The following is an 18,579-nucleotide window of genomic DNA, read 5'->3' as shown; positions in this document are numbered from 1 at the left end:
GGTGTGCTAACCTTGTTGCCTCACACCCGAGGCCCCCAGAGCTGTAATCGATGCCAAAGATGCCAAATACTGAATTCAGGGAGTGCAGAATTATTAGGCAAATGAGTATTTTGACCACATCATCCTCTTTATGCATGTTGTCTTACTCCAAGCTGTATAGGCTCGAAAGCCTACTACCAATTAAGCATATTAGGTGATGTGCATCTCTGTAATGAGAAGGGGTGTGGTCTAATGACATCAACACCCTATATCAGGTGTGCATAATTATTAGGCAACTTTCTTTCCTTTGGCAAAATGGGTCAAAAGAAGGACTTGACATGCTCAGAAAAGTCAAAAATAGTGAGATATCTTGCAGAGGGATGCAGCACTCTTAAAATTGCAAAGCTTCTGAAGCGTGATCATCGAACAATCAAGCGTTTCATTCAAAATAGTCAACAGGGTCGCAAGAAGCGTGTGGAAAAACCAAGGCGCAAAATAACTGCCCATGAACTGAGAAAAGTCAAGCGTGCAGCTGCCAAGATGGCACTTGCCACCAGTTTGGCCATATTTCAGAGCTGCAACATCACTGGAGTGCCCAAAAGCACAAGGTGTGCAATACTCAGAGACATGGCCAAGGTAAGAAAGGCTGAAAGACGACCACCACTGAACAAGACACACAAGCTGAAACGTCAAGACTGGGCCAAGAAATATCTCAAGACTGATTTTTCTAAGGTTTTATGGACTGATGATATGAGAGTGAGTCTTGATGGGCCAGATGGATGGGCCCGTGGCTGGATTGGTAAAGGGCAGAGAACTCCAGTCCGACTCAGACGCCAGCAAGGTGGAGGTGGAGTACTGGTTTGGGCTGGTATCATCAAAGATGAGCTTGTGGGGCCTTTTCGGGTTGAGGATGGAGTCAAGCTCAACTCCCAGTCCTACTGCCAGTTTCTGGAAGACACCTTCTTCAAGCAGTGGTACAGGAAGAAGTCTGCATCCTTCAAGAAAAACATGATTTTCATGCAGGACAATGCTCCATCACACGCGTCCAAGTACTCCACAGCGTGGCTGGCAAGAAAGGGTATAAAAGAAGAAAATCTAATGACATGGCCTCCTTGTTCACCTGATCTGAACCCCATTGAGAACCTGTGGTCCATCATCAAATGTGAGATTTACAAGGAGGGAAAACAGTACACCTCTCTGAACAGTGTCTGGGAGGCTGTGGTTGCTGCTGCACGCTATGTTGATGGTGAACAGATCAAAACACTGACAGAATCCATGGATGGCAGGCTTTTGAGTGTCCTTGCAAAGAAAGGTGGCTATATTGGTCACTGATTTGTTTTTGTTTTGTTTTTGAATGTCAGAAATGTATATTTGTGAATGTTGAGACGTTATATTGGTTTCACTGGTAAAAATAAATAATTGAAATGGGTATATATTTGTTTTTTGTTAAGTTGCCTAATAATTATGCACAGTAATAGTCACCTGCACACACAGATATCCCCCTAAAATAGCTAAAACTAAAAACAAACTAAAAACTACTTCCAAAAATATTCAGCTTTGATATTAATGAGTTTTTTGGGTTCATTGAGAACATGGTTGTTGTTCAATAATAAAATTTATCCTCAAAAATACAACTTGCTTAATAATTCTGCACTCCCTGTAAAAGGTCTGAATACTTACACCGTATGTCAATTCAACATTTAAGTTTTTCCTTTTCAATAAATTTGCAAAGATTTCAAACTTTGTTTTCATTTTCTCAATCAGGTATTGAGTGCAAAATAATGAGGAAAGATTTGAACTTTTTTTTTATTTTAGCGCAAGGCTGCAACACAACAAAATGTGAATAGGGTGAAAGGGTCTTCAGACTTTCAGAATGCACTGTGCATACGGTATGTAATGCCCCTACACTTATCTTCTTCACCATCTAGGTAGAGATTTAGATATACAGTACAGACCCAAAGTTTGGGCACACCTTCTCATTCAAAGAGTTTTCTTTATTTTTATGACTATGAAAATTGTAGATTCACACCGAAGGCATCAAAACTATGAATTAACACATGTGGCATTATATACATAACAAAAAAGTGTGAAACAACTGAAAGTATGTCATATTCTAGGTTCTCCAAAGTAGCCCCCTTTTGCTTTGATTACTGCTTTGCACACTCTTGATGAGCTTCAAGAGGTAGTCACCTGAAATGGTTTTCACTTCACAGGTGTGCCCTGTCAGGTTTAGGCTACTTTCACACTAGCGTTCGGGGCTCCGCTTGTGAGTTCCGTTCAAAGGCTCTCACAAGTGGCCCCGAACGCTTCCGTCCAGCCCTAATGCATTCTGAGTGGATGCGGATCCGCTCAGAATGCATCAGTCTGGCAGTGTTTGGCCTCCGCTCAGCAGGTGGACATCTGAACTCTACTTGCAGCGTTCGGGTGTCCGCCTGGCCGTGCGGAGGCAAACGGATCCGTCCAGACCTACAATGTAAGTCAATGGGGACGGATCCGTTTGAATATGACACACTATGGCTCAATTTTCAAACGGATCCGTCCCCCATTGACCTTCAATGTAAAGTCTGGACGGATCCGTCTGAGGCTACTTTGACACTTAGAATTTTTTTTACAATATAATGCAGACGGATCCGTTCTGAATGGATCCACCATCTGCATTATATGAGCGGACCCGTCTCAGACGGATCCGCTCTGAACGCAAGTGTGAAAGTAGCCTAAATAAGTGGGATTTCTTGCCTTATAAATGGGGTTGGGACCATCAGTTGCGTTGTGGAGAAGTCAGGTGGCTACACAGCTGATAGTCCTACTGAATAGACTGTTAGAATTTGTATTATGGCAAGAAAAAAGCAGCTAAGTAAAGAAAAACGAGTGGCCATCATTACTTTAAGAAATGAAGGTCAGTCAGTCCGAAAAATTGGGAAAACTTTGAAAGTGTCCCCAAGTGCAGTCACAAAAACCATTAAGCGCTTAAAAAAAACTGGCTCACATGCGGACCGCCCCAGGAAAGGAAGACCAAGAGTCGCCTCTGCTGCGGAGGATAAGTTCATCCGAGTCACCAACCTCAGAAATCGCAGGTTAACAGCAGCTCAGATTAGAGACCAGGTCAATGCCACACAGAGTTCCAGCAGCGGACACATCTCTAGAACAACTGTTAAGAGGAGACTGTGTGAATCAGGCCTTCATGGTAGAATATCTGCTAGGAAACCACTGCTAAGGACAAGCAGAAGAGACTTGTTTGGGCTAAAGAACACAAGGAATGGACATTAGACTAGTGGAAATCTGTGCTTTGGTCTGATGAGTCCAAATTTGAGATCTTTGGTTCCAACCACTGTGTCTTTGTGCGACGCAGAAAAGGTGAACGGATGGACTCTACATGCCTTGTTCCCACCGTGGAGCATGGAGGAGGAGGTGTGATGGTGTAGGGGTGCTTTGTTGGTGACACTGTTGGGGATTTATTCAAAATTGAAGACATAGTGAACCAGCATGGCTACCACAGCAGCTTACAGCAGCATGCTTTTCCATCCGTTTGCGTTTAGTTGGACCATCATTTATTTTTCAACAGGACAATGACCCCAAACACACCTCCAGGCTGTGTAAGGGCTATTTGACCATGAAGGAGAGTGATGGGGTGCTGCGCCAGATGACCTGGCCTCCACAGTCACCGGACCTGAACCCAATCGAGATGGTTTGGGGTGAGCTGGACCGCAGAGTGAAGGCAAAAGGGCCAACAAGTGCTAAGCATCTCTGGGAATTCCTTCAAGACTGTTGGAGGACCATTTCAGGTGACTACCTCTTGAAGATCATCAAGAGAATGCCAAGAGTGTGCAAAGCAGTAATCAAAGCAAAAGGTGGCTACTTTGAAGAACCTAGAATATGACATATTTTCAGTTGTTTCACACTTTTTTGTTATGTATATAATTCCACATGTGTTAATTCATAGTTTTGATGCCTTCAGTGTGAATTTACAATTTTTATAGTCATGAAAATAAAGAAAACTCTTTGAATGAGAAGGTGTGTCCAAACTTTTGGTCTGTACTGTATATTTCTATTAACTTAAAAGTAAGAGTGAATGAATAAAAGGAATCTAGACCACTGCACATGGATCCCTATAATATCACTAAGTTTGAACATTGACTTATAGGATAAGGTACCTTAAATCTGGCAACATTAGAGGCAGAGCTTGTTAAGGGTTCATTTACATACCTAAAACCAGAATTCCAGAGGAGCATTGTCTGGCCTATGAGACTCCTCACGACATTTAAGGCGTTCTCCATAAGGAAATATTGTATTGACCAAAATATAAGATCACTAAACCAGCACTGAGGGGAGGGGAAGGAAGCAGGAATGGTAATGAGCATGTTAGTCCCCCACGGAATGCAGTAGAAGGTGAACCATGAGGATAAACAGCAGGGGTTCTACCAGAGAGGAAAATGTAATGTACAAAACCCCTTAGGAATATTTTTATTACAGATATATTGCGATAATGCTTCATTTGGGCAACGGCTGTGTGTATGAGGCCATATACTCAAGTTCTAGGTAGCAGTTTATTAGGGGGTACACTAAGTCAGCCTATATTTTTTTTTAACTTCAGGTCACACTCTGAACACAAATGTGATTTCACATCATGTCTGCTGAAATATAGGAAACTAAAATTAGGAAATCATATTTCTATGAAACAATTTTGGAATGATGCTTGAAATGAGAAAGAACCTTTCTTTTGGTTGTCCTTTCATTGCTATTGTGACATTGTTATACCTGATATTGGAGGGCATTTGTCATTTGAGCCCTTTCATTCCAGAAGTAAAGTTGTTGTTCTTTATTGAGCCAGGACCAGGGGCGTAGATAAGGGGGGGGGATAGGGGGGTTCAAACCCCCCCCAGATTGTCTGTCCCAGTGGCGGATTACAATTCGGACGTTCGGGTCGGCAGCCCCGGGCCCAGCACCGCAGGGGGGCCAACGCTGACCCGAACGCCGACATACTGCGGCGGGGCACGGGAGCGCATAGCTCCCTGTCCCGTCGCCGATCACCGCCATAGGCTTCAGGCCTTGTAGGCCTGAGGCCTATGCGGTAGTGAAATCCCGGCACAGGCGTGCGTGATGACGTCATCACGCGCCTGTGCCGGGACGCAGCACTGTGACGCGCCTGACTCATCCCGCCTTCCTCTGCAAGCAAGCGCTTGGCCCTGGACATAGGTGAGTATTTAGCTTTTAATTTTTTGTTTATTTTTTATTTTTTTATTTCATGTGCCTACTTTGGGGGACATGTGGGGGGGGGACACACAGGAGGACATATTAGGGAAGATTAATCGAGTACATGGGGGGGGAATGTGGGGGCTGTATGGGGCAAAATTATTATGGGAGGTAATACTATGTGGGGACAAATTACTATGTGGGGGCAAATTATTATGAGAGGGACTACTTTGCGGGGCAAATTACTAGATGGGGCAGAGTGGGGGCAAATTGCTATGTGGGGGCAAATTATTATGGGAGGGTCTGGGACTACTATGTGGGGGCAAATTTCTATATGGGGCAGTGTGGGGGTAATTGCTATGTGGGGACAGTGTGGGGAAATTGCTATGTGGGGACAAATTACTATGTGGGGGCAGTGTGGGGGAAACTATTGTGTGGGGGCAGTGTGGGGGAAATTGCCACGTGGGGACAGTGTGGGGGTAATTTCTATGTGGGGACAGTGTGGGGGTAATTTCTATGTGGGGGCAGTGTGGGGGAATTGCTATGTGGGGGCAGTGTGGGGGAATTGCTATGTGGGGGCAGTGTGGGGGAATTGCTATGTGGGGAAATTGCTATGTGGGGACAAATTACTATGTGGGGGCAGTGTGGGGGCAAATTACTATGTGGGGGCAGTGTGGGGGCAAATTACTATGTGGGGGCAAATTACTCTGTGGGGGCAGTGTGGTGGAAATTACTATGTGGGGGCAGTGTGGTGGAAATTACTATGTGGGGCAGTGTGGGGCAAATTACTGTGTGGGGGCAAACTACTATATGGGGGCAGTGGGGGGCAAATTACTATGGGGGGATTACTATGTGGGGGCAGTGTGGTGGAAATTACTATATGGGGGTGTTGCTATTGGGGAGGCACTGTAGGGGCAATTCTATTATTTCTGGGGACACTATACAGGGATTATTGCCTGGAGCACAATAGAGGGTGGTATTATTACTGGGGGCACTCTAGGGGACATTATAGTTGCTGTGGACACTATAGGAACATTTGGGGTAATTTATCAAACTGGTGTAAAGCAGAACTGGCTTAGTTGCCCATAGTAACCAATCAGATTCCACCTTTCATATTTGACAGCTCTTTTGGAAATCCAGTTCTACTTTACACCAGTTTGATAAATTACCCCAAATATGTCTATTAGGGTCACTATTATTTCAGCAGTATAGTTCCTGGGGCATTGGGGAGCATAACGGGCACAGTATTGGGAGTGAAAGGATGACACTGTGTGGACACCAGGAATCCTGGTCCAGGATGAGGAGATTGATGGAAAAATTGAGAAATCTAACTTGTCTGTGTTACAAACTGTAGAGACGAGTTGCGGCTGAAAGAATTTGCCATAGTGGTCTGGGTCAAATGGAGGAGAAGAGGAAAGAGAAGGTCTACATGACAGGAGATGTCCCTGGATGGAGAGGTATGGGGTGCTGTATTCTCTTCCATGTCTTTTTTATTGCAATTATATTTATTTAAAATTTGTTGACCAAATTTTTCAGTTTAGGACCCAATTTGGGGTATATTTTTTTAGTCTGAAGATGTCATATGGCCTAAGAAGAGACGGTGGCGCTCATAAAGCACCGCAGCCTCTTCATACAAAAAAAAAAAAACTAAACTAAAATGGAGGGGGGGGGGGGAGATATCTGTGGATGATGACTTATAATTTGAGAAAGCTGAACCCCCCCCAGGAAAAAAAATTATCTACGGCCCTGGCCAGGACCCATCATTGTGTAGCAATTCTTTCACATCAATGCCTGGCACTATTTTATTGCATTTCAATACAAACTGAAATGCCATTTATAAAAAGTCAATAAAACTTGGTTATTTATGTGGCAACAATTGGTATTTTCCAGATGAATACACCAATTCCATATAAATTCTGTCTTGGTCATACCCCGATTTCAATGAACCTCTTGCCATTCTTCTTTAATGCCCTCACATTATACATGGCATTACATTTTCTGTGGTGATCCACATTAAGTAGCTCTGTAACTGGTTTCATTACTCATTCTTTATCCATGTTTGCACCTTTGTATCCTATGCAGCATCCCCATGATCTGATTTGTCGTTGACTAATGAATAACAGAATTGGTTTCGGCATGAGACAAACGGAATGCCGACATCAATCCAGAAATGCATTAATCTTTAATAATCCACATCTGCATGTTTTATAAATGGTGTAACCAGTGATTGTTAATGTTGATACTCTCCTTTCCAAAAAGAAAATGACAAGGAGCTTGTGCTTGGAAACTTCATTAAAAGTGATCAAATGAGTGTTCGCACTGACCTTGCTGAGGGTACTAAACTAATGAAAGTTTTAACTTGATTAAAAAGGCATAAAGACTTGGAAAGCAAAGCAGTCAGATTTTTGGCTTTCAACAAGGTTATAAAGATACAGCAAAGATATCATCATCGATAAAGGATGAAAATGGAAATTGTAGATGGCATAAAACAAAGACACAGTACATATGCTTAAGATTTTTTCAGTCTAATAGGATATTACTATGATTAGATAGACTTAATAATTGCCATAAAGATTATGAAAATATCACTAGGTTTATTAATGAAGATGCTGAAGTTGCTGTGTCAAGTTGGACTTATCTCTTGTTAGTCATCTACAGACCTCAGTTTATGAATTATTGTGGTCTACTGTTTGCTAGCTGGGGAGCTACAGGACTTGCTGTGCTTACAACTACTGTGCCCTATCTAAAGACTGCAGACAATAAAAATAATAAGCATTCTAAATTGTTACGAAGAGTGTGTGATCATGAAATATTGAAATTTAGGTAGATTCTCCTATTTGTACCCACAATGACCTAGCATGTGTGGAAAAATGTGCCACAATTTGGTGCATTTTTTTGCTTCACATTTTAGAAAGTGCTATGCAAATATAAAAAGGGAGTTGGAGGCCAAACACTTATTATTAGTAGTAAGTGAATTGTATAGCATTGTGATAATATAATTACGACTGCACAGCCCATTTGATATGGTAGGGTGTCTGCAACGTATCTCCCCAACCACAATGCAGTGAAGTGCACAACAGGCATAGATGTGTTACCTTTCACTGGCTTTCTATTTTCCAGCACTCTCCCTTTGTAATGGCTGCTGTACACTCAAATCAACGTCTGCTTTCCTTAAGAGGCTGGTACCAGTTTCACAGGGCAGGTATCTCCCTGTTTGCTGCTGCTTCTCAACTCACTCCCCTCGGACTAACCTACTCTAGCAGAAGTGTGGCATGCCCACACCTAATGATTGTTACTAAGGGTATGGATGATTAGTTAATTCCCTACTCTCCATACATAGCCTTTAGGATGCACAATATCCCATTAATCTTTTGCTGTGACCACTGGGTCACTGCACATAGAGTCAGCAATGACATTACTAATGTTTAATGGGCTATTCCCTATATATTCGCTAGGATATGCAGTCAGTGTCACCTCTGGGACCCACTTATCTCCAGAATGGGACCCCTGAAGCGAAGGGAGAGCATTTCCACATGTGCGGCCACCCTCTGTTCACTGCTATGGGAGTTTTGAAAATAGCATAATGCTGAGTCAGCTATTTCTGGCAGTCCCATAGTTATGAATAGGGGGGTGGCAGTACTTGCATGGCTTGCTCTCCGTTCCCTGCTATGGGAATTCAGAAAATTGCTGAGCGCTCCACTTTAGGGGCCCCATTTTGGAAATAGGTGTGGTCCCACCTCTGGAACTCGCTCCTAACTGACATAGCAGTATGCCATAAAAGTACTAGATGGGCATAGCTCTTTAAATTACTACTGTCTGAAAATTCATGACCTTTTTACGAAGGATTTTTTTTATTTTATTTTATTTTAATAAACCAGATATATTAACCATGAATGGAACAAATTTTACAATTGCAAAAATTCCTGCAACAACCCTTTAAAGGGGTTGTCCAGAAGGGAAAAGTATGGGAAATAGGCAACCTATCTCAGCATGCTGTTTTGATAAGGTTACTAGTTGAAAAAATACTAAATTGTACCATTACACTGTATTATTTTGTGATGCATAATTTTGGAAGTCCTGATCTATAGTGTCAGCCGATGAGATATATACCTCTGATTTTAATGGAGGAGTTATCCTTGTTGGATTTACAAAATACAAGCTGCTCTAAGCATTACCAGCAGGGAAAAGGCAGCCGGCAGCATTATTCTCAGATCCCTTCAGCTTGTAAAGGGAGCAAATCCAATAAGAACATTACATTGAAGTGCTGCGGTTAAATTTAGGTTAATTCCTAAAACATCCATTATCTAGAAGTAAGATTTCAGAAAATCTACATCTGATATGCTATTTATTAGGTAATGGCAATACTAACTAAAACTATTTTTAAAATGATGTCCTAGCAAGGGACTTCATTGAAAATCATGTCTGATAAAGGCAGGCAGTTTTTAAGTTGCCTTTTTCTTTTCTTCCATATCCCCTTGCCTCTTATCAAAAATTCTGTTGATAGCAGTGCCTCAGGCATACATACATATTAAGTTGAAGTTTCTTGTGCCAACATGAAATTGTCATTTGTTTATTATACAGAGCAGCATTATTATTTTTTTTGCTTGATCACATAGAAGTGTTTATTGTAATATAAAGACTTGCTGTCTATGCCTGGCTCACTACTGTGACAGAATGTCCATATGCTTACATACATTGACATGTGCTTCCGATGCTGCTGTGAAGGGAGAGCATGGGATTTAAGGGGCCAAAAAGATTTTCTCCACTGGAGGTATATTTTATGTTCTCATCCTTACTATTATGCACCAAGAGTAAATCAACATGGACAGGCAGCTTAAAGGGTCAAGATGCTTTCAAGAAAACCTTTGATATGTTATATGGAAATATCAAAAGTTTTGATCGGCAGAAGTCACTTAGCGCATTCTCTCTCTCGTCGCTGCAGGACAGGAGGTGCGATAGACTCAATAGAAAGTCTATGAACTCGTCTTGTGCAGCAAAGAGAGAGAGCATGCTAAGCGAGCACTTTTCTCCCCTCGTTCCAGAGATAGGTGGAGATCTCGGTGGTCAGACCCCCACCGATCAAAACTTTTGATATGTCGCTATAACAGCAATACACATAAAACAAATATTTGGCTATGTTGTTATTAAACCAGTTCTTAAAGGGATTCTGTCACCTCCCCTAACCCAAAATCAGATTTTAAAGCAGCCATGCAGCACAGCTTACCTTGATTAGGCTGTGCTCTTTTATCTTGTAATCCGTCCAGTAGTTTCTGTAAAAAACGACTTTTATGGTTATGTAAATGAGTCCTGAATGTGCCCAGAGGGGTGTTTTGTTCCCCTTAGAGAGCCCAGTACCACCCCTCTTACAGTGCCCAGCCCGCCTTCCTTGCGACTGTCTAACCGCCCCCAGCCTGCCACAGCCTCTCCTCCCTCTCCTCCCCCTCCCTGACGGCCGAACGAACTCTCGCACAGGCGCAGTACCCACTGAGGGCTGCGCCTGTGCGATCTGCAGGAGACTGAGGGCAGGAGCTTCATCCTCGTCACTGGGCATGCGCCGAGCCCAGTGACGTCCGATGCTCGCTCTTCCCTGCTGAGGAGAGGCTGTGGCAGGCTGGGGGTGGTTAGACAGTCGCAAGGAAGGCGGGCTGGGCACTGTAAGAGGGGTGGTACTGGGCTCTCTAAGGGGAACAAAACGCCCCTCTGGGCACATTCAGGACTCATTTACATAACCATAAAAGTCGTTTTTTACAGAAACTACTGGACGGATTACAAGATAAAAGAGCACAGCCTAATCAAGGTAAGCTGTGCTGCATGGCTGCTTTAAAATCGGATTTTGGGTTAGGGGAGGTGACAGAATCCCTTTAAACTCTTGCAACTTTGACTTCATGTTCTAAGCTATGATGGCTGCATTCACCAAACCATAAAAATCTGAAATAATCTAAAGTTAATTGATTATTTTGTCTTTTCTTGTAAAACAGATATGGAAACATTACACACATACACTTTCAAATATCTTAAAGGGAACCTGTCATCAACTTTATGTAGCCTGTACTAACAGCAGCATAAAGTAGAGACAGGCAGGTTGATTTCAGCGGTCCGTCATTTATAAGTTAAAAGTAAGTGGTTGCCAAGAACCAACATCGCAATCATTGCAGACTGGGCCCTGAAAAGAGTCACGGCCACCTGAGAAGAGTCATGGTTATTCATGAATTCCTGCTCTCCTTGCCCACCTGCTGATGAATGACAGTCTTCTACCTAGTTTTCTCCCTTTCTTTCTAGAAGAGAACTTCCAATCATCAGCAGATGGATGAAAGTGCAGGAGATCATGAATAACCATAACTCTTCTCAAATAGATTTGACTCTTTTCAAGGCCTGGGCTGCAATGATTATGATGGTGGTTCTCGGCAACCACTTACTTTTAGCTAATGAGTGACACATGGCTGAAATCAGCATTTGTGTCACTAAATTATGCTGCCATCAGTGAGGTCAGCATAAGGTTGATGACAGGTTCCCTTTAAATAACTTATAAAGTATTCTATGATACAGTACATATACAGTCTATGTAGAAAATTCAAATTCCCTAATTGTTTGCTCTTGTTCTTAATTGTATTATTTTCCATGTATGTGTATGTGTTGTTTGGACATATGTAGTTTATTATAGTTTATATAAAATTATCGTAACTGTATTTTTTTATATTTATAGGGAGCCAGATGCCTCCACAACCTCCAGGTGGTCAAACGGAGTCTAGTTCACATCCTGCCTTGAGCCAGTCACCAATGCCACAGGACAGAGGTAATTTAAGAACCTTCATCATTGTTTTTTATACATTGTTGAGTACAGTTTTTGGGAATATATTTTACTTGACACTGTACTAGGCTACATTCACCTTAAAAACTTCTATCAAAAGTGTCAGATATATGCAGCAGTATTTAGTGCGGTGAAATGACACAACTGAATTCAACAATTCTTGAATGTGTTCACAGTGACAATTCTGAATGTGGGAATTTTATTTGCCTTTTACTTCCCCACTCTCCACATTTAGATGACCTCAGGAACATTAAGGATACATTTACATTTCAGCAGGCCGAGAGAACACCCTGACTGCGTTCGCTGGATCCAGCTTTGTTGGATTCAACAGATGAATGCCAGATACCTATTGACGATAATGGGATCTGGCTGTGATCCGCCCACTTTCTGGAGCAAATGCTGAGTTTCGGCCGGACAAAAACCACCGCAAGGAGCAGTTTTAGTCCAGGAGACAGCTGGCATTTATGCCAGAACATCTCTGATGGAGATATGAACACAGCCTAAAGCCTCAGTGGTATACTGCCCTCTTCACATCTGCTACTTCTTTCTATATGTTATGGTGTATGGTATAAATAACAAGTAACTCCAGTCCCCTGCTAACAAATTTACCAGGCTATTCAGCAAGGGATTTCCCAGATTTTCTGTAAAGGAATAGTTGGAGTCATTTATCAATCCATTAAGCTATTGTGTTCTTTAATTAAGCAGATGATGTTTTTAATTAGCAGACAATGTATACAAGATATTGGTTTTAAAAAGGGCTAATTTTCTGTTGGTTCTCCTTCATTTCTGTTCCTTCATGCTGTCAAGCATAGTTATTTTTATATGGACACCTAGAAAGAACATTAACCTAATTGGGTGGGATTTTTATTAGTCATTGGAGGTCAAGAGAAAAAAAATCAGAGAACGATGCCATATCCTAGTCCTTACTTTCTGGGATGGGAAAATTAAGTCAGGCTGAAATGTCAATGGGATTCTGTGGGAAAACTCTGTTGCACATGATAGTAGCAGCTTTAAAATATCCCATCCACATGCTGCAAACTCAGCAATAAATCCATACATTTGATGGGGTCCAGCCATTGGGACCACCTGCAAAAACAAACAAACGCGTTGACTGCTGTGGGTAGATGTCCTGCTGTGTGCCATTTTGAACTTTTTTTTTAAAAGATACTAGAAATAAAAAATCAACAGTTTTATCCAAGACTAGAGTGCTGGACCTGCTACCTGGTTTGACACTGGGACCACCTGGGTTTACTTTTAGGAGTTGGACATAGGCAGTGATCTGTCAGCCCTATAAAAGTGAATAATGCTGTGGGTTGATATGCACACTAGGACACCATTTAGATGATGTACTTGGGGGGCTCCCATTATTGAGATCACTGGGAGGAATGTTGCAACTGTCAGACCCCCAGCAATCCAAGATTTATCACCTATCCTTTGAAAAGATGATAAATACTGTGGGTGGTATACCCTTTGCGGATGAAAAGAAATTCAGTTTTGGCGGTGACAGTGGACAAATGTTTTATCACTGACTTTAAACAGAATTTTCATTGGTTTTCTTTATTTAAAGGAAAGTTTCATAATCACTTTTTATGGGTTTGAAAGATGGAAACATCAAGAACATTAGCAGGTTTTATATGTATCAGGTTTCTAAGTATAAAATGTGTTGAATATTTACCAATTAAAGTTGTAACCATACAATCTCAATTTATGAAATATTGAAACAAGGATTAAAAAAAAAAATAGAGACTTAGGGTGTTCGGGTTCGACCAAACTTTGAGTCAAAGTTCGAGTTTGAACTTTGGTGCACTAAAATACCTGTAAAATAGTCGTAGTAAGGGCTAGAGGGCTGCAAAAGGAAGCAGTATAGGGGTAAGAGCAGGGCAATTGCCCTGCAAACAAATGTGGATAGGGAATTGACTTAAAATAACACAACAAAAATTTAAAATAATAATCTTAAACTAGGAGGCAAAGGTCAAATTTGGAGACCCAGAAGATGAATGGGGCAGGCCCATCAGTCAGTACATTTAGGTATGTGCACACGTACTGTTCCACCATGTTGCTGAAATGCCTCCTGCTAAGACGTTACGGATCAGCTGGTGGTGCTGGTTGTTGTGGCGTGCTGACAAAGCTTTTCCACATTTCGGCCATGCTAACCCTCCTTTCTGAGGTGCTGGCGGTGCCCCAGCTACGTTGACGACGTCTTCCTCCTACTCTGTCTTCGCCTTGTGCTTCCACTCAGTCCCCGCTCTCAGGTGTGAATGCCATCAGCAGCGTGTGCCACCCTGCTGTGAACAATTTTCCTCCTCCTCATCATCCTCTTCATCCTGCAGAGCTGTGCCCTGGCTAGAAAGTTGTGTACCTGGCCTCTGTTGGTGCAGGAACCCACCCTCCAAGCCACTTGTGAATGACTAGCCTGATAACCGCGGAAATTATCCCTCTTCCTCCTCCTCTTCTTCCTGTGCCACATCCTCTTCCATAATCGCCCAAAGTGTTTTTTCAAGGAGACCTAGAACTGGGATAGTAACGCTGAGGACTGCGTCATTGGCACTGGCCATGTTGGTGGAGCTCCTAAAACAGTGCAACACCGCACTTACGTCCCGCATGGAGGACCACTCTGTGGTGAAGTGGTGCTGTTCCACAGAGTGACTCCACGTGCGTGCTGCTGCTGAAACTCCCTTATCTCCTGCTGCTGCTCGCACAGTCTCTCCAGCATGTGTTACGTCCCATATGAGGTGGTGAGCGGGAAGGCTGAAGTTACGCTGCAGTGCAGACAGGTCAGCAGCAGCAGGGTGAGAATGCCAAAAGCACGGACAGACGGCCCGCACTTTCTGCAGCAGCTCTGACATATCGGTGTAATTTTTCAGGAACCTCTGCACCACCAAATTCAGCACATGTGCCAGACAATGGATGTGCGTCAAACCGGCTAGCGCCAGAGCTGCTACAATATTTCACCCGTTATGGCACACCATCAGGCAAGGCTTGAGGCTCAGCGGCACCAACCACTCATTGGTCTGTTGTTCCATGCCTGTCCACAGCTCCTGCATGGTGTGGGTTTTTTCCCCGTAACAGAGTAGTTTCAAAACAGTCTGCTGTCATTTCCCACTGGCTGTGCTGAAGTTGGTGGTGAAGGTGTTACACTGACCGAATGAGCAGGCGTTAGAGGAGGAAGCGGAGTAGGAGAAGGAGGCAACGAGAAATGTCCTGCAATCCTCTGTTGTGGTAGGACATGCGCCAAACTGTTATCCGCCTCAGGCCCAGCCACCACTGCATTTACGCAGTGTGCAGCTAGGGAGATATAATATCCCTGCCTGTGCTTACTGGTCCACATATCGCTAGTTATGAGGACCTTGCCACAGATGGCGTTGTGCAGTGCACACCTGATTTTGTCCGCCACTTGGTTGTGCAGGGCTGGGATGGCTCACCTGGAAAAGTAGTGACAGCTGGAAACCACGTACTGTGGGACAGCCACCGCAAGTTGTTTTAAAAGTCTCTGTCTCCACCAGACGGAATGACATCATTTCAACGGTCAGGAATCATCCTCCACATCATCTTCCACCCACTCTTCATCCCTGCCCTCCTTGCCAGTCTTCACACAGCAGAATGCTGCAGCAGTTGGCACCTGTGTTTCGTCATCATCAGAGACGTGCTGCGGTGGTCCTCCCATGTCCACATTCTGAAACATAAGTGGTTGGGCATCAGTGCACTCAATCTCTTCCACTTCTGGGGCAGGGCTAGGTGGATGACCCACAGAAACTCTGCCAGCAGAGTCATCAAAAAGCATAACAGACTGCTGCATGACTTGGGGCTCAGCCTGCTTGGCTGATTTGCAAGGGGGTGAGGTGAAAAACAGATGCCCATGGGCTGCAGGTGCCAACTCTACGGTTTCAGCAGGGAACCAGGTGGGAGACAATGTGAAGGAACTGAAGGCTCTGTCAGCCATCCATTCTACTACCGCCTCTACTTGTTCTGGCCTCGCCATTCGTACACCGGTATTCGGACCTACAAAATGACGTTGAATGTCCTGTTGCCTACATGCACCTGAGGAAGGTGTTTCATTTGGGCATGTAGCTGGCACAGATTGACCACTTCCTCTCCCTGCATGAGGAGCTCCACCAGCACCAGCAGCACCACGACCAGGGTCATGTCCCTTATTTGATGCTCTCCTCATTCTTTGAGGTCACCCACCGAACTAACAGACAGATTAACTATATTAATTTCCCTGTCGCGTATGCAGTGCAGGTGTACCTCACACCAAAAATGGGTATATGTCACCCACCGAACTAACAGATGGATTAACTATATTAAGTTCCCTGTCACGTATGCAGTGCAGGTGTATCTCACAGCAAAAATGGGAATATGTCACCCACCGAACTAACAGACGGATTAGGGTACTTTCACACTTCAGTTTTATCCTAGCATTCCGTTCAGTATGCATCAGGATGTCTTCAGTTCAGTCACTCTTAAGGTATTTGGCCGGATAAAATAATGCAGCATGCTGCGGTATTTTCTCTGGCCAAAATTCCGGAACACTTGCTGGAATGCCGGATCCGGCATTAATTTCCATTGAAATGTTTTAATGCCGGATCCGGTACCAAGTGTTCCGGAAAACCGGATCAGTTTTCCCGATCTGCACATGTACAGACCTTTAAATCTGTGAAAAAAATTTAATATCGGATCCGTTTTTTCCGAATGACACCGGTGAGATGGATCCGGTTTTTCAATGCATTTGTCAGCCAGATCCGCATCCAGATCCGGAAACAAATGCTATCAATTTGCACACGGATGTCCGGCAGGCAGTTCCGTCAACGCAAGTGTGAAAGTACCCATAACTATTCTATTTTTGTGTCAGGGGTACAAAGATGGTGCATTGCACCAACAAAAAATCGCTATAGGTCACATACAGAATTAACAGCCAGATGTATTATTATATTTGTGTCAGGGGTGTAAAGCTGGTGTATTGCACCTAGAAAAAAATCATTATAGGTCACCCACAAATCAAATATCTAGATTCCTAACACTCTCCCTCGCTTCAGCTGCCTGCTTCCTGTCCCTGCACTACTCAGAGCTGATACGTGGTGCTACACGTGATCCAGGTTGTATAGAGGCTAGGTTGCATGATGCACCGGCCAATCACAGCCATGCCATTACTAGGCATGGCTGTGATGGCTTCTAAGTGCCTACAGCTTAACCCCTTAAAGACCAGGCTCATTTTCACCTTAAGGACCAGGCCATTTTTTGCAACTCTGACCAGTGTCACTTTAAGTGCTCATAACTTTAAAACGCTTTGACTTACCCAGGCCGTTCTGAGATTGTTTTTTCGTCACATATTGTACTTCATGACACTGCTAAAATTGGGTCAAAAAAGTTTGTTTCTCTACTTCTGTAATACATAGTAATACCCCCAAAAATTGTGATGAGAATGATATTTTATTTTTTGGGGATGTTACAAGGCTTAGAAGTTTAGAAGCAAATTTTGAAATTTTTCAGAAATCTTTAAAATCCCTTTTTATGGACCAGTTCAGGGTTGAAGTCATATTGTGAGGCTTAGATAATAGAAACCTCCCAAAATGACCCCATTCTAGAAACTACACCCCTCAAGGTATTCAAAACTGGGTTTACAAACTTTGTTAACCCTTTAGGTGTTCCACAAGAGTTAATGTCAGATGGAGAAACAATTTAGAAATTTCTATTTTTGGGAAAATTTTCCAATATAATCAATTTTTTCCAGGAGTAAAACAAGGGTTAACTGCCAAACAACACTCAAAATGGGTTGCCCTGATTCTGTAGTTTGCAAAAACACCCCATAAGTGGTCGTAAACTACTGTTTGGCCGAACGGTAGCACATAGAAGGAGGGGAACACCATATGGGTTTTGGAAGGCAGATTTTGCAGGACTGGTTTTGTTTATACCATGTCCCATTTGAAGCCCCCTGTTGCACCCCTAGAATAGAAATTTCAAAAAAGTGACTCCATCTAAGAAAGTACACCCCTCAAGGTATTCAAAACTGGGTTTACAAACTTTGTTAACCCTTTAGGTGTTCCACAAGAGTTAATGGCAGATGGAGAAACAATTTTGAAATTTCTATTTTTGGGAAAATTTTCCAATATAATCAATTTTTACCAGGAGTAAAACAAGGGTTAACTGCCAAACAACACTCAAAATGGGTTGCCCTGATTCTGTAGTTTGCAGAAACACCCAATATGTGGTCGTAAACTACTATTTGGCTAAACGGCAGGACATAGAAGAAGGGGAACGTCATATGGTTTTTGGAAGGCAGATTTTGCTGGACTGGTTTATTTACACCATGTACCCTTTCAAGCCCCCTGATGCACCCCTAGAGTAGAAACTCCATAAAAGTGACCCCATCTAGGAAACTACGGGATAAGGTGGTTGTTGTTTTGGGACTATTTTTGGGGTAAATTTAATTTTTGGTTGCTCTATATTACTCTTTTTTGAGGCAATGTAACAAAAAAATTTAATTCTAAAATTGTTTCTACATTCGCTATTTAGTTTTGTGGAACACCTAAAGGGTTAACATAGTTTGTAAAATAACTTTTGAATACCTTGAGGGGTGTAGTTTCTTAGATGGGGTCAATTTTTTG

General features: G+C 43.0%; 1 protein-coding gene across 7 annotated transcripts in view; it reads left to right on the top strand.

The window, feature by feature from the left end:
* ARID1B (AT-rich interaction domain 1B) overlaps positions 1 to 18,579 on the top strand; it is a 645,879-nt gene that overhangs the window by 431,635 nt on the left and 195,665 nt on the right. For all 7 annotated transcript variants that reach the window (XM_044289093.1, XM_044289092.1, XM_044289095.1 and 4 more), the window contains one exon: positions 11,873 to 11,962. In XM_044289093.1, the coding sequence (XP_044145028.1) occupies positions 11,873 to 11,962 (90 nt within the window). The remainder of the gene's footprint in view (positions 1 to 11,872; positions 11,963 to 18,579) is intronic.

Source organism: Bufo gargarizans, chromosome 4, assembly GCF_014858855.1.
Source record: "Bufo gargarizans isolate SCDJY-AF-19 chromosome 4, ASM1485885v1, whole genome shotgun sequence".
Taxonomy (NCBI): domain Eukaryota; kingdom Metazoa; phylum Chordata; class Amphibia; order Anura; family Bufonidae; genus Bufo; species Bufo gargarizans.
Note: the sequence above shows the minus strand (reverse complement) of the source record. Positions and strands in the feature narration are given on the sequence as shown.